Here is a 27,078-nt window from a genome sequence, read left to right as displayed (position 1 = left end):
TACCGAGTAACGTAAAATAGTACAGTAGAGTCCGTTTATAATGACATCGAAAGGAATTGACAAACACGTCATAATAAGCGGACGTCATACAAAGCGTTATGTATAAATGAAAATCTTTTTTATGTAAATATGTATGTATTAAGTATTTTAATACAGAAACATAGTATATTTGCATATGTGTAAGACCATATTAAATCAAAATCAAAATTGCACGTAATCAGCAGATTATTATAATAACACATACAAGTGTATTTTTTATTGTAAGTAATCTGTAATTTTTGTCTGCTTTTGTTTCTTCATTTTATTGTAAAAACAGACTCTCACACTATTGTGTATAGAAGACATAGCTATGGTCAAATTATCATTTTCAATATTGCTGTGGACAAATCGTGATAATAATTCTGCAATTACTCACTGAGATTCAAAACAAAAACTAGGCACGTGCCGAACGTCGTCGGGAATTAACGAACATTATTGAAGGTAAAGAATCGTGCCGGTCATTATAACCGGACATAATTTATTAAAAATGGGTCATATAAAGCGGCATGTCACTGTAAGGGAAGTCATTATATCCGACTTTTTTATAAAGAATTTTATATGAAAACCAAACTTCGTCATGCAATTACGTTATAATAACCGGTTGGTCAATATAGGCGGAGTCATAATAAACGGATTCTTCTGTACTGTATTTATTTGAGTTACACTCGTATGTCCAAAATGAGCGGGTAACTAGTAATGGTTATAACACTATGTTTTTATAATAAAATAACTATCGTGAGACGTAATACTGTAAACACCTACAGACAACAACAGTACCTGCATAAAATTAAGGCATACTTAGGTGAATATCTCGGTAGGTACTGAGCGCTTATGCGAGCTGCATTGAACTTTGTTGCTTAGTAGCAAGAGTTTCTTATAAGTTTGAATTGTTACGGGAAGTGGTGCTTCTGTACTTGTACCTATTATTCTGTGATTAAGGGTTCCAGCGATACCACGAACTCAACGATAGATGTCACTAGGTGTTACATTTTATTCAATTCGAACATGTCTTATTTAATTTTAATTTCTTTAACTTATTTATTTGCACAATTTTATTTATTATAGGCACTGAATTCACTGAGTTTGTTTTTAATTAATAACTAGTACTGTATATTTGGTACAATGAATTGACTAGATTTATGATATTTATTCCTACTCACTATCTACCTACATACACTAATTAATTATAACTTCTCAATAAACGTTAAATATTACAACGCTGTTCAGAACAACAATAAATAACTAATTATGTTTTACAGCAGCTACAGGTTACTCACGTAATTTACAACTCATGACTATGAGCCCACAGCGTGGCTCGAAACGAGTCGAGTTACCTCGCAAAATGTTACGTGATGAAACCATAAAACATTTAGATATATCAGGCTATTTAGTACTGAATATTATAACTTGTTGGTCAGGGTAGAAATACCCCAATCTTCTTTGATAAGGTCTGAAGCCTTCTCTCCAATCATGACAGCGGCGGCGTGCGTGTGTGCGGCGGGTATCCGTGGCATTATGGAGGCGTCAGCTACTCTCAGTCCTTTAATTCCATGGACCTGAAGTCTTGGTGAGACTACGCCTGTTGGATCACCAGCTGGAGCCATTTTGCACGTGCCTACCTGTTGGTACACAGATTAAGTCATGGTTAAATAATAGAATTCTTTACTAGGGTCAGAAAGGCCCAAGCTTTATATAGCTCTGTTAAATAGGGGGACTTGAGACTGCTATAAACAGTGAAATATTTTTTTTCTTTAGTATCCTTAAAGGATAGTCAGTGCCGGAATCGAACCAGCTTTCGCTGCATGACAATTAAGTAGATATGTGATCAGAAAATACGTGAAAGATTATCTAAATCATTCTCTTTAATATGAGTTCAATCAGTATTTCCAATATCTAGCGACACTGCACAATTAAAAACAAAGGTAGCTAAACATAAACGTCCACTATCATAAAATAAAATACTAAAATGGATTGTAAACAGCATTTCTTACTTGATGGTCTAATGTGATGGAAGTCTGCATAATAGCACACTCCCAGTATTCATCCGAGTCGAACAACAAAGCCTCGCAGCCGGGAAACGGTGTTGTGTGTAATTTAGTATTATAACGCTGGAACGCTTTCGTACCAATTATTTTTTGTACCTGCAATTGTGAAGCGAAGCAATTTTTATAACTGGGTTAGTTATAACAAAAGTTATTTTTGGATCTAGGTAAAGGTAGATGACTGCATCGTTGGCCGAGTGGTTGCAAGTGCGACTGCCGGGCAAGGGGTCTCGGGTTCGATTCCCGAGTCGGGCGAAGTATTACTGGGCTTTTTTCGGTTTTTCGAAAATTTCTCAGTGGTAGCACGGAGTCTGGAAATGTGTCCGGTATATGGTAATAGGCTCACGACCTATTACGTGGGACTTATAACATAAATTGTGTAATGTGGGTGTACATTGGCATTATGTGCCATAATGTGCATCTCTGCCTACCCCTTCGGGGATTAAAGGCGTGGCGTTATAAAAAAAAAAGTAGAGGTAGATCTATTTTCTATTATGACGGCTTAACACTTACCATACGAACACCTTCGATCATAGTTCGCAAATCGTTCGGATCAGCGAAATAGTTTAAATGGATTCGGGGATGGTCGGTGAAGTTCGGGCTTCGGAGCATTAATCGGCCAACGCTGTTCGGTCGGATTAGCACGGGGTTTATGGCAAATGTCCGCATCCTTGCTCCGATCGGCAAAGACCGATACACGGCTCGGTACCACTCGTCCGTCACTCCTGCAACGACAAAACTCAAGCTTATTCATTAAAAGTTGAAGTTGATGCCATGCTCTCGGAAGAGGTGATTTTCCGAACCACTGATCGTCGTCGACTTTCATAATCTCTTTTCATTAAAGTTTTAATGGAATTAACGAAGCTGGTCTAGAATTAGGTAAAGTTTTTCTATTATGAAATAGATTATGCAGGTCGGCAGGTGCTAGTGCCTACCTAGGTAACTGTTTAAATACTGGCCTGTATCCAAATAAGCCTAAGTTAGTCGGCTGTAGAATAAAACCATTTTTCGGTCATATATTGCAAAGTTTTCGATTGCCGCGTCACGCAAATGGATATTGCCATATCCGATAGGTGATTTAAAGCGTATTATAAGTAAATTAATAGTTTACTAAATGAACAGAGGAAAATTACCAAGCAAAGACCGCAGTATCCCCATAGCATCTCCAGCTAGGGAACCAGCTCCCATGACCAATTCTATGTCAGGTCTGGTCTGATCCTCATCGTATGAATGCTTTGTGTGCACGAAGGCAAGTCCAGTGGCTCCACCTGGCAGGGTCAGTGGGCCTCGTCCTTGCATGTATGCAGCTGCTACGAAAGGGGAAGCGGCAGCCAACTGTGAAGAAACATCAATGTTTAGGTAATATGTAGGTTAAGTATACAGCGTGTAACAAAATACCCATATACATCAAGGAGCACTGAAGAATACAGGTTGAATAGAATCTCTACACAAAGTTTCAGCTTAAAATACGTTTAAAAAAATCGATACCAAATGCTTGGTATCGCATGGTTCTTGATTTTAAATCATCATACAAACGTATCACAACACCACAGGGGTCACTCGCTAATTACGAAACATTTCTTCTGTAAATCTGATCGCTTAGTACCAGTATCTACCTAATTTTGATGTTCAGTTTTTGAAATTTTATGTATTAGAAAAGTTCATAAACTCGTTTCATGAAAACATGGGTTGAGAAAGCCCTTCCTTTATCGTTTGTTATGTTATCTAGAAACCGTACACTTGATATGTATGCCCCTTTTTTTACACCGTGTATAAATTACGTTATTTTTGAAGGTGGAATAAGTTGGAAGGAGAAACTTTTCCAAACTCCTAAACTCTAGGTATTATCAAAATAAATATGTCTAAGCTAAGTAAAATAGGAAGAGCTCAAACACCATTTAAACGAAATTTGGCTGAACGCTATTCACAATTTTTAGTGAAATAAGCAGGGATTCCAAACTCCAACTAATTAAATACAATATGAAAACAGTGTATAACGGATAACACACGTAGCAGTTGCTGCAAACTGCACAGGTATGAGGAAGTTGGAAGGTATTGTATAATAGTTTTGCAACCACACTTCCATGGCTATGAAAAACTAGGTGCAAATGTTAGTTAGAAAATAATGAAGCGTTAATAGAAATTAGGTCATTTCGTCGGCTAGTTTTGTTTTGTAGTCCCTTTACAATGTTAGACATTAGAAATGGCACCTATAAACCTATACCTTTACATACCTATCCATAGCTAAATTGAGATTGGTTTTCATAGCGTTGTTCAACTGACTGAGTTACGTGTCTACGATAATTAAGTTAAAAGCAGGTTAAGTAATTGAAATGACACATTTTAAGACGCATTTATCATAGTATCATAGAGCAATAAGTATTGCTCTTGAACTGAAAATGGGCATACCTACATACAAACGCATAGAAGCAACTTAATTAGCAGTTACGAGTGTTATGCCAGTGGTGTTGACAACAAACAAGCATAATTGGGCTCAATTATTGTTTTCATAGGTTCATACGAATCGTTTATATGTAGATTAATTAATAAAATGAATACTAGTGATGTTAAACCTAATTTATTACCTAATTACTAACACGCTTGTGAAATGACCAGCCCGAGCGTATGAAGGCTTCTCCAAACTTTTCGAATTAATTCTTTTATGCTGACGAGCTCTGATCCGCTTTTCGAATTCGAACTTTAGCGAGGCTTTTAATTTCACTTTAAAAACACGCTTCAGAAAATACCTCACGTATTAGCATAGATAATATTAAAAGTTTCAAACTGTTTTAAAATATCACTTGCTTTGTCTTTGCCTTTCTTTTTGTATCGTGATTTTCATTTGTGTTCTATTTTGTATTTAAATTCAGAATTCAGTTATAATTTTGAATGTCGAATAAGAGATCCAAATAAGGTATGTTGTTGTGTTTTACTCTTTTATTTTTGTTTTTCTATTTTCTACCTATCTACTCGTGTTTACAATTGTATTCTATTTTTAGAAGAAAAACGAAGTGTGTTGCATTAATTTTATTGGTTCTATCATGTGCGTATGCCTATTGTGCAGATACCTATTTGCGTCACGGAAAGAAATAATGCATAAACAATGTTTTATTCTGTGTTGTGTTGACACAAATGTACTTTTTTATATAGGTACGAAGGAAGCAGTTTTCCCCCTCTGGTAGGTACCAAAGTATTCAGCAAGTTCGAATGCGGCCAGTCGAGTGTGCTTGATAGGTCAAGTACAAGAATACTGTTGAAAAGGGGACGAGGTTCGCGTTCCCCATATTTTGTTGTTTAGGTTATACCTTTTTTACTTACGTCATTCATAGTCATCCCAGTTTGGTTGACGATGAAAGCGTTTCCAGAAAACGTGACGTGGTCTTGAAGATTGTAACCTACAGGAAGGTCAGCTACCACTGGTATTCCAAATTCCATTAAATGGTCCTCCGGTCCTATTCCAGATACCATCAGCAGCTGAGCCGAGCCGATAGTTCCTGCGGATGAAATCACTTCACGACGAGCCCGTACTTGTATACTGAAATTTAATAATGTAGGCTATATTAATATACGTACACAATATTAAGACAGCTAATTTAATAAAATACAATATTACGCTGCCGTATAAATTCTATTAAACAAGTTACCTCATATTACGCTTCGTGAATTCAACTCCGGTAGCGGTTTTAGTGTACGGGTCTATTAAAATTTTCGATACGGTAGAAAATTTCGTAACTTTTAAATTAGGCCTAAAGCGTATTGGTTCTATGAACGCTTTTGATGAACTGCACCTTCTACCTTTTCGCATTGTTGCTTGCGGTTTTGAGAAACCAATTAAATTTTCTCCGTTCGGATCCCTCCATTCGTAACCAAGTTCTTCACCGGCTTGTTTGAATGGCTTCTCAAGAGGTGAATGGTACGGCGAGTACTCAATATCTAAGTATCCACCAACGCCATGGTATGAAGAATTCCTTAATTCTCTAACGCCTATATTTTCGGACTTTTTGAAGTATGGAAGTATTTCCTTGTAGCTCCAACCGTCGTTGCCCATTCTAGCCCAGTCATTGTAATCTTCCGGATGGCCACGTTGATAGATTAAAAAGTTGAGTACACTGCTACCGCCCAGCACCCTGCCTCGCGGTAAGAAGCAAACCTTTCCTCTTAGATCTCTGCAGGCTCTGGGTTCTGGCATTGAATTGTAACCCCAGTTCATACCAGTCAGGGAAAGGAATGGTGCAAATATGGGAATGTCGGAAAAGAAGTTCTCGTTTCCTCCTGCTTCTATGAGTAAGACTTTCCATTGTGGTACTTCTGTTAATCGGTTAGCTACTACAGAACCTGCGGACCCGGCTCCTATGACTATGAAGTCAAATTCTTCTTGAGGTTTTGGTGTGTAGTCTGGGACGAATCCTTCCCTAGGATTGCGAGGTAGGGGTCGAAATAAATCAGTCCAGTAGTCTAAAAATCTCCGAGTGTCAAATTGAGCTTTGACAGCTGAGATGAGAAGCAAGAAGAATAACCATTGCATGATTTGACCTTGTATTCTTCATTCCTGGAACAAAATAATATTGTTTAGAGTACAATTCTACGAATTCTTAGCTTCGTAATCACTATCCGGAGCTGCGGACTACCTAGCCGGTTTATCGGGGCTCCGGCTCGAAAAGCTGGAGTAGGAACGGGGTGGTTTTTAGTCAGTAAGAGTCTAACTCTCCCTCTCGCCTCGCCCAAGGCGGGAGAAGTCATTGGATGAATTTCCCCATTAAAAAAAAGTTTCGTAATATCTAGTGAATCATACATCTACGTGTAAATGGACTTTACGTGGTATCGCCGTTAATTTAACAATCAAAATTCTCTTGACTTGTAGTGACTGATACCTAAAGTAATACGTTTAGTTACTTGAAGGTTAGTTTTGTCATTTAGTAGGTCTAAAGTATTTGTTTTGAATACGAATTACTATTTTAGGAATGAAGAAGGTAGCCAGTAGTGTCTATTCTAGACTAGTGTCCATTGGATATCATGGTACTTGTATGGTATAGTTAGCCAACACGGAGTGTCTCACATTTAAACCGATTCTTCTATATTTCTTATAAAATGTTTTCTTAAAAACCTGGCTATCAAATAAGGTAGTAAATTTTCCCTTCTCGTTACTGTCTATCATACTTTCAGTGTTTATAATTTTGGCGTATTTTTTAGCGCCCAAATTCGTCCCAATCTTCAGGATTAGGGTGGTATGATGAGTAAGTTAAATTAAACCCTGTTTCAAAGTCCGAAATGAGTGTAAAATTGCTTGCAAATGGTACTGGAATCTGTTTTATATTGTGCAAATTACGCCTGCTTTGTAAAATGAGATTTTCTTTCACATAATTTTAACAAACAGAAAGTATCTTATGTATCGTCTTTACGGTGGCTTCCACAACTATTAATTATTATAATAAAAACTTGATTGGACTTGGTAATGACCATGACATGTAACCGGGGGATATTTTGGCGATCGATTAATGAATATTTCATGTCAATAATTCAATGATTCTCGTATAGTATGTGCAGTAACCTAAATTGCAAATGAGGATGGTTGGCCATCACCTAATACTCGAACTATAAACTCATTGCCAGTCACGCTAGCGATAATAAGCGACATCCGAAGGCACACAGCTCTCAGTATTTTCAACAAAAATGTGTGTGAAACATTTATATTCACCAATCATCATAATCCGGTTAAATTTGCGTGACGTACACACCAACAGAATCACGCCTTGTTGTTATTTCACGGTTATTGATTAAATTAATTATTTTATACTCGCAGTCTATAACCTAATTCTTCTGGCAGTAAGTGAATTGGGATTTCGTTACGTCAAAGTCGGAGTTAGTTTAGTAATTAGAGATTTTGTTGTAGACTGATTACTATTTTTAATGATTTAATGAGCCGGTAAAGGACCAAACAGATCACCTGAAACACCAAAAGCGTTACAAGTACGTTGCCGGCCTTTTGAGGGTTAGGAGTTTAAATGTTGTTGGGGAATCGGGGATTGGGAAGATTGAGTAGGGGATAATTGGGCCTCCAGTAACCTCACACAACATAAATGACTGTACAAAAATCTTGCATTTGAACAAATTCCTTCATGTGACAAATACAAGCATTATTGGGTGTTTCACATGTCCTTAGTAGGTAAATAGGTCAGACGATGAATGGTGATGGTCTCGCTCCCTACTCCATGGGACCAATAATGGGTGTGTCAGAGGTACTGTATGCACCCCTCGGGATATATTAGCCGCGCGTGATGATCCGATGTTATCTATATGTAGAAACACAATGTAATTTATGTCTGTTCTGCAAACTGTTATCCTGGTAACATTTATGGCTATCACGACGATCTTCTGTGACATATTATACGATGGAATTGTATTACGATAAGAAGATTAGTATCAAAATTACTATATTTTTTTATTTTGTAATAAATATGTCCAGATTGTTGCGGTCATTTGAACTGCATAAATAATAATGTAACTGCATACTTTTAACTGGGTCATTCGCACATGTAACGTTTTTGTATTTTTTATGTTCGAAAAGTCTGGCAAACTTAGTTTATTTTGTTAAATCTGAATATTTAGTCCATTAAAATTATTTGGTTCGTTAGACAGTCTTTTATCGAGTTTATCATAAAAATATCTAAGTGTTTCTTTTAATAATGTTTTTGTTTCTTTGTGTTACAGAATAGTGACAAAATAGGTATTACTGGTTTTTAATCACACATATTATAGGTAAGTAGTTTTCCTTTAAATAGAATTTTGTCCCTTGACAACATTCTTTGCTAAAATCTTTAGTGTTTCCAAATATCGTGCTAACAGCTGCAGTCTTTATTATAGGTACTGAGTTAGGTCCCAATTTACCAAATCCTAAGTTTAATCCCGAAAGGAATTATATAATAAACTACTCAAAACTTTTTATCGGACAGATTTACCTTCTGTAATTAACTCATGCGATTTTCTTTTAGAACTGAAACGGGTCTAGAACTTTTTATTCCTCGCAGCGATTCAGGTGCCTTTTTGCAAGTGAACCAGTTTTTCATTTTACCGCTACCTCAGTACCTATATCGGTTTTCTTGGCTCTCTTGAGAGTTCTGAATCTTCTCATTAGAGATTCGATTTGAGGAAAACATCGAGAGTTAGATGGCCATTTGGATGTAAGTTTTTTTACTAACACAAATCCCTAATGGCCTGTCATCTGATGGTGTATTTGGGTAATTTTTTTTGATGGGAAAATAATTCAGTGCTTTTTATTATTTTTTTTTTTAAACGTTGTCCCACTGTATTTCCTCCTGTGTCGTGGGTGTATTTACAAACATACAATTTCACATACATGACACCCAGAAACAATAATTTGTGGATCACACAAAGAGTTGCTCCGTGCGGGAATTGAACCCGTTACGCGGCAGTCGGTTGTCCGGCCACCACGCCAACCGTGTAGCCTTTTTCCCCAATGCTTCTCCCGCTTTGGGCGAGGGGAGAGGGAATGTCGGACTCCGCAGCTCCAGGTCGGCAATTTGGGTATTAGATCTAGAATTTTGACATCATCAAACATAGTATTTTTTGTAATTTAAATTTCAAATTCAAACAATTTTTCTGATACACTATGGACACTACAGTTGCAATAGTCCAAGTCTAGTGTCAACACAGGTCACAAGTGATGCATAAATCGTTATCTAAGACCCCCAGGGCCGTATTTGGGTCGTATTTGTTTAAATTACATTATTATAGAGAAGTCTAGGGACGGCAGGTGCGATTCCCAGTCACGTACTATCATTACGTGGATAGAATGTAGATCAATCACACTTGTAATCGTGTAATCACGGCCCTGTTCCGTATGATTAGTTACCAACAGGCTTTTGTTGATTTAGGCCAAGTTTGTTGAAGAAAATCTGAAGACTATTCGCAATTCCGGAGCTGCGGACTACATAGCGGGTTTACCGGGGCTCCGGCTTGAAATGTAGGAGTAGGAATGGGGTGGTTTTTCGTCAGTAACTGACACTCCCTCTCGCCTCGCCTAAGGCGAGAGAAGTCATTGGATGATTATCCCCCCTTAAAAAAAATCCCTTCATAATCCTTTTAACGATTTCGTCAGTCCATACTTTAAGTAAGTAAAGTATTTATTTCATAGGTCATAGGTAGCTTGTCAAACATTGGCGTTTTATTAACGACCGGTAAATGAATACTAGTCGTTAAGTGTTAAGAGATAAACAATAAAATTGTAAACAATATGCACTAAAACTAATTAGATGCTTAACTTAACTAAGTAGAAAATAAATACAAAGTTGAACTTTGAGATATTCTCGAATGTAGTCTAATGGGCAGAGTTAATTGAATATAAATTATTAAAGGTTCAACGGCTTTAGGCCCTAAGTACTATCTTCAGTTATTTTTCCAAACCTCGATCAATACAGGCCAGAAACGCTTTAATTAGCCTGCTAAAAAAATGCCACAGGATAATAAAACCTTATTCCTATTCTAATAAGACAGAAATTCGAATGCCGGTCAAGGTTTAAGTTTATAGATGAGTTATTTCTTCTTACTTATAATAAATTATATGCTATTGACATTTACTTTGTTAAATGTCACCGAAAAAAGAACTTTAAAAGTATTAAAATAGGATTTACCTTAGCAAATGTCAGAGTAGAGATCTTCATTTGTTTGTTAGTTGGTTCTATTCTTCTAGATTCAATGTCTGCTTGACACGGGAGTTGAAATCGAGAACTATTAGCAATATGGTGTTAATCGTGAGTACTTCTAACGCTATGTGGACCTTATGCACACATATAGATGTGCACTTTGCACTTGTGTAGTGCATGCCGCCGCGCCTATGTGAATGTTTTAGGAGCCACGACAAATAGTTATTCGATATTTTATACAAATATCATGTATTTAAGAAATCTATTTTATGAGCTGAGACTGCCTCGATTGAGAGAGAGAGACTGCCTCGTTGGTCGAGTGGTCGTAAGTGCGACTACCGGACAAGGGGTCGCGGTGTCTCGGGTTTGATTCCCGGGTCGGGAAAATTGCCGCTGAGCTTTTTTTTTCGAAAATTACCTGTTACATGGGACTTGTAACATAAATGGTGAAAAGTGGGTGTACATTGTACAGTGGCATTACGTGCCATAATGTGTCGTGCCAGAGATTTCGGTTTCTCCGATTTATCTACAGCATTATCAACAGAGCCCAACGAAAATTCTTTATAACTAGCCCTTAATCAGACGCCGAAGATTAAAGAATATTAATGAAGTAGCTCCGCTAGCTTATATAGATTAAACTTCGGATCAAACCATTAATAGTGAAAGTAAATACATATAATTTGCCTACGTATAAATCCTTAACGCATTTTACACGTGTCCAAAAAAAAAATCTGTCGACCGCGGTACCTTGTAAAAAGGCATCCTCATTACAAATTCAGCGAGCGACCTCTGTCGATAAACCGAAGGAAGTTCCAGTGTCCATAAATAGTTAAATGGAATAAGATTATCATTTAAAACGTTGTTGTTATTGTAAAATCATTCACGTAATGCTGTGGGCATGAGATATAGTGCTGTTTCGTCCTTGATAGGTACAGGCATTCGCTTAAGTATTGATGTGATGAAACTATCGGTTCGCCGTTAACCTATTACAATCCATACACACATATGTACTTTAGGATCTCTATTTAAGGGTTAGGGTTTACCGGGGCTCCGGCTCGAAAAGCAGGAGTAGGAACGGGGTGATTATTAGTCAGTAAGAGTCTGACACTGCCTCTCGTCTCGCTTGCGAGAAGTCATTGGATGATATTCCCCCATTGCTTCCATTGTAATGACCTCTAATACCTCTTAAATAAGGTTGTGACTGCACTGCTCAAGGTTAATTACGTACTCTATTCTAACAATGTGCATTTGTCACTTTATTTCTAAGCTGGTATGAAGTTATTTCGATCAGTAGCTGTCCAATTGGCACGAATTCTATTAGTGAAAGCAAGGATATTCTATTTATTTGTAGGTCTGGTATATCTCCGACATCTTTAATTGATTTTGTCTGGACTTTAAAAGAGACTATGACCTCTGAGTTTGTTTCGGCATTTCTTCTCAGAGTAGTCGGATAGGAAATGCCGGCCTCATCTAGTTATTTAAGAGATTGACGTGTAAAAGTGTTATTTTATAACCTATTTGCAAAATAAATATCATTTATCATTTATCATTTATCATTTATCGGCAATTAGTAGGTTACAAAAAGAGCTAAATGGTTACTATACATTTGGCATAGAGTGGACTGTAGCAGTCTCTGATAAACTTGAAATGTTTGATAAACTTAAAATATTTCGTCGCTCCATTTCTCTGCACTACCGGACTCTGACTGTCAGAGAATGCCTTAAGGCATTAAGTCCGCCATTCACTGTTATTTTTAGTGATGAAGATTATATAAATAAATAAAATATTTGCTGCAATCTCCAGGATGCCTAGCAAGCTTGAAGGTTAAAACAAACCTATTTCTGTAGAAGAGGTGTATAGTCCAGCAGAAGACAGTTTGTTGGAAAGAAAATATTGGATGGATGAAAGTTGAACATACATGCGATTAGATCAGGCTGCACTCTGCTCAAGTTGAAGAGTCCAACTCTGACTCGAAACTAGTAGAGCGTTTCTCTACTAACGTACATGAGTAAACCGTGATTTTTTAGTTAATGTGATTAGCTCTTCTTCGTATTATTTATTAACAACACTTGATAAAGAATTTGTACTAGGCATGCAATCAGTTGACAACTAGTTACAAAGTTACAACATAATAACAATTTAAATGTGCCTACAGTTGTGATCTTTAAGCGTACTCGTTATGGATGCTCATGGCTTCAGGCGATGCTATCTGGCCTTATATTTGGAATCTTGCTTAACCTGCAAGACAAAGCCGGTAAATATTTTACAAGAGCTGTCACACATAATGTATTTTATGCCCAATTAAATGAAGATGGGTGACATTGTGTTCGTATTTTTTTAAAATACGGCCATTTTTTAAAGTAAAGGATACACGGACAAGTATGGGCACAGTTGGCGTACTACTTAAGTAAATAAAGAAGGTTTTTTTTTGAGTTGGGAAAATCATCCAATGGCTTCTCCCGCCTTGAGTGAAGCGGGAGGGAGTGTCAGACACTTACTAGCTAAAAACCGCACCATTCCTACTCTTCTTTTTCGAGCCAGAGCCCCGGTAAACCCACTAAGTAGTCCGCTCCGGATCAGGCATCAGCCCTAATGGACCTGGATGGCTCTGGTGAAGTAATTTTTTTTTCGCAATTTGCTCGATGTCTAATTAAATCATATGTATTTACTTCACTGTTGATGTGTTAATCAATTTATAAATGTGTATTTATTTCATTGTCGGTGCAACTCAGTATCCTCTCGGGTCTATGATTAATTCATTAGAGACGTGCGTGACGATGCATTAGTAACTGCGTGACTTGATGCGTGGAAGTAGCTTTTAATTTTTTAATTAAATTAACTATGTTGTAGGTAACTGAACAAGAGCGCGTCTGTTTTATGATACAAAGTCAAAGTTTTCAATTAATCCTTAATTAGGCACTTTTGAAATGTCATATTGAATTGTTTGTCAGTCTGTCTGTGCTGTGCTCATTCCGAAGTATAGCTTCGAATGGAGAAGAACTAGCAAGAAATACCATCGTTACTCTTTTAAAAGAAATATGTTCATTTTACAATCGCTCTGATACATTTGATCCTTTACCAATTGTATACAATATATCCTTTACCAATTGTATATTTGAGAACAACGTCACTACAATATAGTCTATATATCTGATCTATCGATACTTAAAAATAAGGTTCAAAATGAAAATTATATCGTACTCCTATTTGTCTTATCCAAAACAATACCGGTTTGGCACCGAATCTTGATTTACAACAACAAGACTTCCTAACTGCACAGTGCACTGCATAAAGTTCAAACGAAACTTTAAAAAACTGTATTTAAAAAAACCGAATTCAAAAAACAAAAAAAAAATAACTAAAAAGCTTCTAACTGATAGGTTAGACGTCGCTGCCATAAGTTCTAAACAAAATTAATTATTAAAACCTTATAAGTAAGCTGTTTACAATTTTGTAAGCGTTAAATTATATTTTTTATAGTACTGCCTCATTAGTCGAGTGGTTGCAAATGCGACTGCCAGACAAGGGGTCTCGGGTTCGATACCCGGGTCGAGCAAAGTATTACTCGTTTTTTTTTTTCAGTTTTTCCAAAATGTCTTAGTAGTAGCACGGAGTCTGGAATTGTGCCCAGTATATGGCAATAGGCTTACCCCGTATTACTAGGGACTTATTATAACACATATTATGGTGAAAAGTGGGTGTACATTGCATAGCGGTTGCCGTAATGTGCACATTTGCCTATCCCTTCGGGGAAAAAAGGCGTGACATTGCTTAAATAATATTTTTTATATGAGTGCTTGCTATGCTGTGAGTTTATATGAGTTAAATTATTTTGATATGATATAGTAACTTCATTTGTCTTTCGTTCAACAATTTCGTAATACAACTAACTGTATTTTTAATTTAGAACTCTTTGTGTGATACGTATCATGTGGCACAAGGTTAAAATCTTGCTATTTGATACTAGCACTAACTAACTAAGTCAAAACGTAATTTAATATTAATTATAAGTTCTGTTACTAATTATTTCTTTACCTTTGCATCTTAGTGTCTAAACACACTATGCTGAGGATACGCGACCGAAGTTCGGCATGATTACGCCTGCAATGCTATTTGAATTACTGGCGACACATTATGCCGAAATTACGTTGCGTTATAGCGTACAGCCGAACTTCGATCGGGCGTAAGTTCAGCGGCAACGTATTCTGTAGAACACACATTATACGCGACCGAAGACCGAAGATCGAACATAGAAAAATATGCAAACAAAATTGCGCAACTGAATTTCTGCCGCGTAAGTTCGGCACTTATGGTGTGTCATATCAGCCGAATACGTTGGAACGTAAAATCAGCCGCGGAACTTCGGTCGCGTACGTTCGGCATAGTGTGTTTAGACACTTAGACTTACGGGTTGTTTACCTTTAGACCTAGTCTAGTCTAGACCCCAGACGTTACGTAATAGCCGAGCCACGACTGAAATATAGCGATAAAGTACCACCGGGTCTATAAATAGGTTCCTAGTAATGTGTTCACTAAGTTCAGTTAGATAAGGATGAAATTACAGTAGACGGGTTAATTCGTTTGAACAGATTTCTTAGAAGAGCTGTTTGTTACTTAGTCTAATTCGTATTATTTTGTTAATGCTGTAATTATTGGGAATAATGTGTTCATGTTGTAATTATAGGTAGTGTCTAGGTATAGAGGTACGTGTAGCAAATCCTATTGAACTTCTAAATAAAAAAATTAAGCAGGCATAGTTTTACGTAATAAAAAATAAGGATTACACCCTCTACTATGCGTTTGACACACATATTACACTGCATTTTACAATTTGAAACACAAATTTTTGCATAGGAGTGTACGTCAGTAATGCGGTCCAATTGCGACCAGTGGGTGACCTCTTTGCGTATTAAAAATGTTCTGTTGTAATAGTCATGTCTTAATTTAAGTCGGTTGTTTATCTATTGTCAATTTTAAGTCTATTATAGGTAAATACATTATATCGATTACAACTATTATATATATGTATCTTCACGCCTATAATCCCCGAAGGGGTAGGCAGAGGTGCGCATTATGAAACGTAATGCCACTGTACAATGTTCTATTTACAATTTATGTTGTAAGTCCCATGTAATAGGTGGTGCACCTATTGCCATATACCGAGCACATTTCCAGACTCCGTGCTACTACTGAGAAATTTTCGAAAGCCCGAAAAAAGCTCAGTAATACTTTGCCCGACCCGGGAATCAAACCCGACACCCCATGCCCGGCAGTCGCACTTGCAACCACTCGGCCAACGAGGTAGTATAACAACCATTCTCTTGTCTTATTTCAATAATAATGTAAGGGATCAGAAAGAAGTTATCAAAGTTGTCCAACATTGTCTAGTAAGTCAGTCAAATGTTTTATGCGATGACTTCGAGACTTTCTTAAAAGGAAATCCGCGGCCGAAACAAACGGGGTAGGGTTTGTGAGCCGTGCTACTCCACAAATATATCTAACTTTAGCAGACAGTTATAAATGGAGGCAGTAGGTTGTATGTTTGTTCAGTAAGTAAGTAGGGAAGTGCAGTACTTTCCTTGTTCGGTTTATTGTTTCTTTAAAATAAAATAAAAAGAATATGAATGAGCATACAGATCACCATGGACACTCGAAACAATAGGCGTTACAAGTGCGTTGCTGGCCTGTTGGGGGTTAAAAATTTACGTGTTGTTGGGGAATCAGGGTTTGGGTAACCACATTCACTATCTGTGTATTTTAATTATTTTCTGAAAGTAAAGTCATCAGTCAGTCAAACATTGGATGTTTAGCTATATACCAATATAGCTAAACATCCAATGTTTTAAATTCAATAAGTATCTGTCGTACCTATATCGATTAAGAAAATGAAGTTTTAATATTGTTTAGTTATTGTGCTATTCTGTGACATAATCTGTTGATGAGATGAAGTGTTTATGTGTTATTGTGCTTGTCTATCGAGCACGTACCTACCCAATAAATCGGCCTTACGTATTAATCTAGAATTGCAGAAATCAGTTACTAAAATATTTAGCAATTAAATACTCCATGCTCTTTAATTCTCAGATTCTCTCTCTTTATGAGTACTCGGAGACATTTAATGGTTACTTAAACTATTCCTTAGTAACGATTTTGTATCGAGGACAATTTCCAAGGACTGGGTTAAGTAACCATTAAATTACTCTGAGTACGGCGGTGAGATAATCAGATGTAAGTCGGGCAGATAGTTAATTATTCAATAATTTCGTATTCTAATAATATTACATACACATACCAATGTGTAATAGATTAACCTTCATTTTTATGAAGTCTGTGAATTGATCGTCATCGGTTGAATATTACAACCGACTTGTAATTACATTCATTGACAACCTCTTTGGTCAATGGCCGCAAGCGTGTCAAAGTAAATTCGGCTTGCAGTTTGATTGTGAGATTTCTGGTCTATTTTTATAATAACTATCGTGAGATATACTAAATTAAATAAAAATCACGTATATTAATGGAGAGAAGCTTTACTAGTTTCGAGTCACAGAGAGTACAGTAGAGGCGAGTAATGAAGAGTCCCTCTGTGACTCGAAATTAGTAGAGCTTTTCTCTATTAATATACGTGAGTAAACCGTGATTTTTAGTTAATTTCTGTTCTTGTTAGATATTAGATCCAATTCCCGGGTTAGACAAAGTATTATTAGGGATTTTTCGAAAATGTTCAGTAATAGCACGAAGTCTAGAATGGCATCTAATATATAGCTACAGATCTGTCCGCTTTACATAAGAGATGACCTTGTTAAATGTTCATTGACCAGTTACAACAAGTACATACTTAATACATAAGCACACTTTATATGATATGCCTATTTATAAATGCAGTTACAAAATGATCTGCCTATTAAAACGTAGATATGTATGTGTGTTCGTCAAACGAGTTGGTTTCTTGCAAAACTGAGTACGGTAGCCGGTAGTTTAGAAATTGTCTCTACGAGTAAGTACAGCGTTTTTGTAATGGACAACATGGAGGTCTGGAGAAAACATAACAGTGCACTTTTTGTCGCATTGTTCAATGTTTACCTACACTACCTTGACGGGGCAGCCGAGTGGGAGGTTCTTAGTTTGAATTATTTAATGTTTTTGACAGGAATCTTTTAAATTAGATAATTGTCACTTCAGTCAAAATATAATTTAATTATGTTTTATCCTTTTCACCGGTTTAGCGGAAGGTAGCTGTGCGAGTAAGATGCGCCGCTAGAGTATGCGATGTATCGGTAGTAGGGACGCCATCCATTGCACGCAACCATAGCACGCATATTTCCATATAAAAAAAACATAACTTACCTAAGTCAGTTTCCACCAATGCAAAGTGGTATGTACCAATGAATATGATTGGTGGAAGCCAAACGCATCCACAGCAACGTAGCATAGCACATCTCTGGTGGAAAAGCATCCAAATGGTGATGATGATGTACAGTTATTAAATCCTCTGGTGACAAAAGGTGTTATGTTATGTTATGTGTTAACAAGGTGTAACCTTGCCCTCTCTAAACACGTTACGCATTTTTAACACGAAAACAAAATTACGAGTGGAAAGAATGCGTTCCGGTCACCATGAATATAATGTGAGTTACATCAGAGGTCATCTTGTTAAATATTCAAGTATTTTCCATGCCCAGTTAGTTTAATGGATTTGTTTATATGATCTATTAAGTTGTGTGAATGAATAAACAGAAATATTTGTGTTTATCTATCTATAATTTGTTTGCAATTAATAAACACATAATAGTTTATTAAAGCTTTCAATTGCAATAGATTTTTTGTTTTATTTGTTTTCGTAGTTTTTACTTACTTATTTATACGTAAGTAAAAACTAGTATGTTTGATTAATGAGTTGATTTAAGTTCCATGCATGTTGACGGGATATGAAAATTATCGGGCCCTCTCGCCTGGTCGCCAAAATGTATTCAGTCCGTCGGTTAGGTAACGAAGAAATATTAGACATGTATCTTTTTATTTTGTCAAGACAAGCTTTTAAAACGAATCATAGAGAATTATTTACTTACATATAAATATGTTTGCTTACAGAGTTGATTTAAGTTCCATGCATGTTATTTGTTTATTATTTATTTTTAAACTCAGATTATTTATTAAAGGATTTAGACATAAATATTGCTAACAAATAAGTTCATTCATAAATAGTTAGTATCGTCTATTTTTATCTCACACATAAGTAGATCGTATAGAAAAAACAAGTTATATTAATGGTAGCAATAACTGTCTTGCGGTTTTAGCACAATTGCGGTTTTTCATTATAACATATGTATGTATATCTTTGCGGTATATTTATTCACATATATATAAAAGTGTAGTGTGTTTTCGTGTAAAATTTAGGCTGCCATCGCTAACGAGCAGAGACGAAAGCCTCGTATGGCATCGTGCCAGATACATGATGAAAATTTTTAGCGAAAACTTATTCTGGACTCATGATAATTATGTATAGGAACTAAGTAAGTAATTATGTAGCCGGCTGATGAGAGTCAAAAGACAAAAGAGGATGTTTAACATGTTTACAAATGAGTATGACTGTTGATAAAGCGAAAGAGGTATGTACGTAAGAATTGTAGCTATTGGTGTTCCTGTCTACACCTATGGGAGACAGGCGTGAGGTAAATGTATGTTTTTTTTTCTTTTTGAGTGTGGAAAATCATCCAATCTCTTCTCCCGCCTTGGGCGAGGCGAGAGGGAGTGTCAGACTCTTACTGAGTAAAAACCAACCCGTTCCTACTCCTGCTTTTCGAGCCGGAGCCCCGGAAAACCCGCTAGATAGTCCGCAGCTATAGGTTATGTGCTTATGTATGATGTTCAGCAGTGATAATTTTGTGACTATGTCATATATGAAATGAGGTGAATAGCAATCGTAAGATGCGGTCGTATACTTAAACGGCTGAATAACAAAAAAAAAACTTTTATCATTATAATAAAAATATTTTGTATAAGTCTTTTTAACTTTATATGCATGTTATTCTGTAAGAACAAGGTACAACTGGTTATATTATAAGGCTTATTGTGATAAGAAGAGAGTCTATTGCTCAATAACATAACTGGATTTTATATATAACTCCATGAGTTGCTGTCATTGAGAGAATTTGAAATTTATATATCCTCATAAACATAGGTAGGTATCTACCTAATTGCGAAAGTTCTTGAGGATATATGTTTGTTTGTTACTCAATTAGGCACAAAACTACTGAACAGATATTCATGTTTTAACACGTAGAGTTATTGTCATAGAGTTTACGTTGATAACGTGGGTGAAACCAAAGGCAAAAGCTATAACGAACCTAGAGCCATATTAACTGGAGAGTCGCCCTTACGAACAATTAACTACCAAGGAGTACCATAGTTTCATCATCCAAAAACTTCTCCCGCCTTGGGTGAGGCGAGAGGGACTGTCAGACTATTACTGACTAAAAACCACCCCGTTCCTTCTCTTGCTTTGATCCGCATCCCCGGTAACTTGTTACGTTGTCCGCAGCTCCGGAATGTGTGATGATCAATGTGAAATATTATTCGTAGTAGAATTCCAGTACACATGTACCTAAGTAGGCTAGGAAATCCTAAGTACTGATGAAGTAATGCAATATAATCGTGAGTGGCCATATTAAATATTGCGCAATGTGTTTGGAATCGCGCGGGAAACGCTCGTCATACGTCATCGATTAACTTTAATGGCGATTAGTTTGTGCAAGTTATTAACATTTAGTACCTATTTATTTACTAACCTCTTTAGGTATTGTAAGGAATGCTGTTTCATTGTACTTTGTGCTGGAAAATTGTTTTGTGTGACGTAATTTTAGGTGTTTATTGGCTGTTGTCCGCGGCTTCGTCTGCTACAACAACGACTTATGACAAAATTTTGATGTTTGATCTTTTTCTAAAATAAAAGTAACCTAAGTTATTTTTTAGTACATCAGTTACCTGCAATACTTTTCCTTGCAGGTAACTGATGTACAACCCAATAAAATTGGTCCAGCCATTTTAGAGATTAGCTACAACAAACATACAGATAGACGAAAAAAAATGATAGGTAATTTGGTGTATGTATCGTACGTATTTGTACGTAAAGAATAATCAATTAATCAGGAATATACCTATAGGTAATTTTAAGTTATAGTTTTAAGAAAATAAAAATGTGTTTAATAAAATAAGTAAGAAAGGAATGATAGATTTAATGTAACGACTATTTTCTCGACACGCATTTTCCAACATTTCCATAGAATTTTCCTGTACCCGTACGGTACGTAACGTGTTAAATACAATCCAAATTTCCGTGAAGTTTAAAAAATACTGTTTATTTGTTTAGTTTATTCTTTAAAGTTAGATATAATAAGTAAAGAGTTAAGTTTCGTTTCGCATTGTACTTACTAATTAATTTGTGCTAGACCCATATCGAACTCACGACCGCTACGGTTTACGTTGCTTTATTAGCTTAGACAAAGATGTATTTTTTAAATGTTATACGAATGTAAACAGATTAAAAATATTGGAGAAACAGACGATAGATGTCAGCACATTCGAAAAAAAACATTTGTTTTTGGCAATAACGTGGGTAGTATTAACCTACCTCCTTTAAAATTTTAACACAGTTATTACAAATCGGATTCAGGCTTTCGTGATTGTTATGCAATAATGTTTCTTAAGGTATTTACGTTTATAGTTCATTGTTGTACAATACTTTTGTCGCGTAAATTGCAAGAGTCAAGAGCCAAGAGGCGTAAGTTGTAACCCTAGTTTGGTGGTGGTGTTGTAAGTGGACCGACCTGGCTGATTTTGTGGAAAGTTAAGCAAATGTACCAGCTATAATTACACTTGATTACTGACAGCCGCTAGTGGCAATTGGCATACGTAATTAAATTATGCCGCATTACAAATATTGAATATCGATGATTGGGTAATATTTTTTATTGTTTATTATTTATAGTATACCGTATGGGGGAACCTCTTATGACTTAATTTAAATCACATATTTGTTATCATCTTGGCTGACAATATACGAAAAATAAACGAAATAGCATGTGCATTATTCTCTTTACAAATACGGCATTATAACAGCCGCGCCGAATGTCCGTAACATTACAGCTTTTCTGTGGTCAAGAAACATGAAGTCCGCATAATAATTCAATAATAATTAATACTTGATTACTTTATTTTTTTTTTGTTAGAATTTTTTTTTTTTATATTTTCGGATGTCGTTGAAATATTTAATTGTATTATGATTCTATGGACGAATAGTAGGTACTTGTAGTTTCATTAAAATCATATGAGTGATCTCTGTTTAAGAAAAAAAAAAAAATACAATAAAATAAAAAAAATACTCACCACGCTAAAAAATCCGAAAAAAAAACAACACTTGACACTCATGTAATCATGAATTAAACAATCACTGCACTGGCACAGTTAGCGGCTCACGTCAACTAACATAATAAGCACACATATTTAAATTACGTGTTATAGAACCTGCATGATGAACCTATTGAGTTATCGGATGCACGCATGCGCTACGAATACGACGCGAGTATTGGTCAGGCGCGGGCACAACGACTCGCAATATAAACTGCTGTCCAGCACCTCTCGACCTTGCCAATGGACTAGTAAACGTGTCTCCGTAACAACAATCGATATATTTTGTTACAGAAATGATACCTTTGAAGTCCAAGTTCGAATTGCAACATGGAAGAATTTTACCGCGGTTTTTTTGCGCAGTGTCTATGGTTTATGGGTAATCTGTGCGTATAGCCTTCGGAAATTGAAAATTGACTTATTTGGCGCGCTTTTTTGGTGTGGCGCCATGATTAAATTTGGTAGTAGGCACTATTGATCATTGCCTTATTTTAGCTTTAGTATATTTAAAAAATATAGAAACAGTATTTTTTTAATTACAGTTAAGATTAAGGTAGGTACTGAAGGCAAGACAGGCACGTAATACTGCGTATATTATGATTTTTATGTTTTCTTTCTTTGTTTTAGTTTATTTTAAATTGTGCATATTTATTAATTTTCATTTTTTATTATTTAAATTCATATTTTAATAGATATAATATAATGTAGGTAATTAACCGATATTGGTAATGAAGGCAATGTAATCACAATTATTTTATTGCATTGTGAACTAAATCATATAAATGTTGGTAAGCATATGCATTTAAGATACTTACTAAATTGCATGTAAAATACATTTACCTGGACCAAAAAGGGTTCAATAATAATAATCATTTCCACAGCTAAACGATATTAGAAACTTTTGATAAACTTGAACAAAAGTCGGTCAAGTAACCGCTCCAGTCGGGGTGAAGTTCGACCTATCATTGATTCCGAACTTCGGCCGCGTTCCCATAAAATAAATCTTGTGCAGAACTTACTAATCGCAGTTTAAATATTTCCACGAGTCGTCCATAATAGTTATGTGTCAGTATTTGTATTTATAAACAGGTGTTGTGAAATATCTCTCCAACTATTAGAACTTTCCAGAAGATGAGTCTTTTAATTTAACTGATTGTATTTTCTCCGAGGTTTCCTAGAATAAAAGATAAGATGAGGTTTTTGTTGTAAATATTAAGTAAGTATTATTATTAATTTTCTTTTTCATATGTATATTAACGAAATACCTACAAAAAAATAAGGAATATTTCTTATTCCATTCTGCATCTGTCTATTTGGTAAATTCTTATTTTGGACTCCAGAATGAAAATTAGTTCAATAAAAGAAGTTAAAAGCTTCATGATCAGTAGGTAATCATTACTGCAACGCTCTAAAGTACTCCAGATTCCAGATAAATAGAAAAAAAAATTAAGTTAGTGCTATCAGCTATTTTTTTTTTCGAAATCCTAGAAGTATCTAATATAGTAGATAGTTTCAGTTTGTACGGTGTAAAAGACTTTTCATGTACTAGAAATAGTATCGGTCTGGTCCGGTGCGCTACCGGTACCGTATTGCCGCCACAGAAAATGGAAAATGTAAAATCGCTTCAAATTTAACGTTAAACGTACCATCCGGCTCCAGTCAAAACGTGTGTGCCGGTAATTTGATATACTTTGTGTTTACATTAGAAATTTTCGTATACTAATTTTAGTTTCAATTTTATTTAGGTCTCTCTTGCTTTAGAGTCTGGTCTAGAGGTATCTAGACGTACGGGGAGGATACTTTTTTAGAATGCCATTGTATTTGTTACATTAATACTTTATTGGAATTCCCTTGTTGACTTTATTGAAAAACAAAACTTTAGGGCCTTTTCATTCGTACTCATCAGCTTGTTTGGATAACGCTAAAAATCCAAACTGTACTGTCAAAACTAAGCTGCGGACTACCTGACTGACTAAAAACCATCCCGTTCAATCAGCTGATTCAGTTCAGTAACAGTCTGACACTCCCTCTTGCCTCGCCCAAGGCGGGCAAACACATTGGATGATTTTCCCCCTTTAAAAATAGTGTCAAAACTAATATAAACACCAAAAAAACCTAACTCCTTTACGGACTATTGGCGAATATAAATGGTGTCCCCACTCAATACATGTCTCGTATCGATGGTAGGGTCATCTACTGGGGCTGTGCCATCTATACAATGTACTCTATTAGGGTGTCCACTTCCTCTATCGAGTGGTGATATATGAACAAGTATTTGTCCCTGTATAGTTAGCGGGTGGCGTCACCACAAACATATCGCCTCACTTACGTCTTGTTACGATGTCACTCTGTCAAAGAGCTGACGTGAACCCGATCACGGTATTGTGTACCTTGTTAATTTTGTGTTTGTGTACAATTTACCTTGGCGTTTGTTAGCAGTTTCTTTCTGGAAGTTTCGAAGGGACGTTTTAGTGATGTCTATATAAATAAAATTGGAGTGTGTGTTTGTAATACATTGAAATAACCGCTTTTTACTACACGCATATGAGCGAACATACGATGCATACACTAAAATAATAATTTTAATTTTTTTTCTCTGTCTGTCTATTTGTTTTAGTTAATTTCTGAAATTGTTGGACTGATTTTGACGGGATTTTATAGCTGGTGTACTAAGAAGTACCTAACTTAGGCTACTTTTATTCCGGACTACCTAGCGGGTAGTATTTAGGGTGTTTTTTCTGGGTGGTTTTTAGTCAGTAAGAGTCTGACACTCCCTCTCGCCTCACCCAAGGCGGGAGAAGTCATTGGATGTTTTTCCCCCCTTAAAAAGGCTACTTTTATAAGGTAGTCACAAAGTCTGTAATCCACATGAGTGAAGCCGTGGGCTTCAGCTAGTAGTAAATAAAAATGTTCCTACAATCAGTACGTGTCTAATGAAAAATCAATTGATGCGTCAATTAGCAAATTTGGTGTCATTTGTGTAAATCGTGGTTTGTCCTAACTATATTTAACATGTGGAATTTCCTACATTTATATTTGGATTTAGTTTGTTTATGTATAGTATGTCATTGTATCATTTATCACGTATTTGTTTGGTAAGTACTTTAAAATGACAATTATGTTATTCAAGGTGCCACAAATTGAATTGGGGGACAATGGTTATGTTTTATTTTCACATGGTTACAAACTGTTGTATATGTACATAATATAATAACAAAAGTAAGTACATTGTGCATTTCAAGATTAAATTCAAGGCCAACGTCATTGCAGTTCGTTGAAAAGTTGAATTGTGAGACAATTTTTTTTATAAATCAAGTTATCGTTAATCTGTTTTGAAAATGTTTTTTTTATTGTATAAGCCGGTAAACGAGCTGCCGGATCACCTGATGGTAAGCAATCGCCGACGTCCATGGATACCCGAAACGCCAGAGACGTTACAAGTGCGTTGGCGACCTTTTGGGGGTTAGGAATTTAAGGGTTGTTGGGAAATCGGGATTGGGAAGATTGGGAACTCACACAACGAAACACAAAGCAAGTGTTGTTTCACGTCGGTTTTCTGTGAGGCCGTGGTATCACGCCTGCCGCCGCCAAAGCATGGCTTTTCTACACTTATGCTAATCTTAATATTTGGTAAACCGTTTAAGTAAAAAGCAAATAAGTTAACTAACGAGGCTTCTAAAATGTCGGGCGTTTATTAAAAGCAGATTAGCACCGATCACATGGTGTTGACCTAATTTGTGCTGAAATAGCTTTGGCACATATTATTAGGTGGGTCACTCGGCCTCCATATTGTTATTTTACGTAAAATGTGTTAAATAATGGCGTGAAATAAAATGCATAGTCATCTTGATACGAGGAAACATTGAACTAATAATAAAAACCCAAAATATTGAGTAACATTGACCTTCGGATCTTGGAATCTGTATGAGATGAATTGGAACTGATCAAGGCAAATTTTATGATCATAATTATTTTTATGGGTAATTTATGGATAGAGTTCATGGGTGTGCTTTGCAGTGATTACTTATATACGAGGTCATTGTGCCATTGGATTTAAAATAAAAAATTTTTAGGGAATAAATAATTACATAGATATTAAAAACTAAAACAAAGAAAAAATAAAAATAAAAAATCTACACTATACCTATTTCATTTTTTTGAGAAAAATCCTGCCAGCTTTAGAGTTGCTGCACCTAGATGCCTTACGCTAATTTAAAATTCGAACTGAAACAAAAATAGTTTTACCTAATAAATATGGCGCGAGTTTATTACCATATTTTTTAAACTTGGATAATTATTATAAATATTAACGTTTTAACTTTCAAAAATTGTTATGTATACCTACTTATTTATCAATCATTCAAATAATTAACTGAAGTACCTACATAGGTGCGTGCGGCATCTACCTACAAGTTATTTATATATTTTGCTTGGGGCAAGGTAACAGTGCTACACTACTACTTACAGAATAAAGTTTAACAATTGATAAACATTGCTTAATTGTCTGATAATTGAGCAAATATTACCTATAGGTACTTATTCATACGAATTATTGTCATTGCTGTAACCAAATATTGTTTTCAGTCTGAAGCATAATTTATATAAGGATTGCTATCAGTTTACATCCCAATATGTCGAACTGAATGCAATGTAATTTGGAATACAGGGTGTCCCTAAAGTCGACGCCCAAATGGCACTAGGTGATCGGTAAGGTTTCGACTGTAATCAGAAAAAATAAAAAAAACGAAGTCCTACAGTTTTTAAATTACCTAACTCCGTTTTTTTCGAAGGATATCAATATTTATTTACATAACTAAATTAAACAAGATGATGTTTATATTTATAACATTGAATGGAACGCAGTAATTTAAATAAAATGTAAAATATTATGAGAATAACTTTGAAAATTAAATGTCAATAATATTCGCTGC

The 27,078-nt window shown here is 35.8% G+C and overlaps 1 protein-coding gene across 1 annotated transcript; it reads right to left on the bottom strand.

The window, feature by feature from the left end:
- Window positions 1-128: 128 nt before the first annotated feature.
- On the bottom strand, window positions 129-22,417 carry LOC118263006 (glucose dehydrogenase [FAD, quinone]). The gene is made up of 7 exons (XM_035574732.2): window positions 22,127-22,417; window positions 5,726-6,630; window positions 5,400-5,616; window positions 3,215-3,416; window positions 2,595-2,806; window positions 2,031-2,180; window positions 129-1,658 (listed from the first exon to the last, which is right to left on the bottom strand). The coding sequence occupies exons 2-7, from the start codon at window positions 6,604-6,606 to the stop codon at window positions 1,440-1,442; spliced, it is 1,881 nt and encodes a 626-aa protein (XP_035430625.2). The 5' UTR covers window positions 6,607-6,630; window positions 22,127-22,417; the 3' UTR covers window positions 129-1,439.
- Window positions 22,418-27,078: the final 4,661 nt, after the last annotated feature.

The sequence above is a fragment of the Spodoptera frugiperda genome, chromosome 12, assembly GCF_023101765.2.
Source record: "Spodoptera frugiperda isolate SF20-4 chromosome 12, AGI-APGP_CSIRO_Sfru_2.0, whole genome shotgun sequence".
In the NCBI taxonomy this organism is placed as follows: domain Eukaryota; kingdom Metazoa; phylum Arthropoda; class Insecta; order Lepidoptera; family Noctuidae; genus Spodoptera; species Spodoptera frugiperda.
The sequence above is the reverse complement of the archived record's forward strand: the minus strand, read 5'-3'. Positions and strand labels throughout refer to the sequence as shown.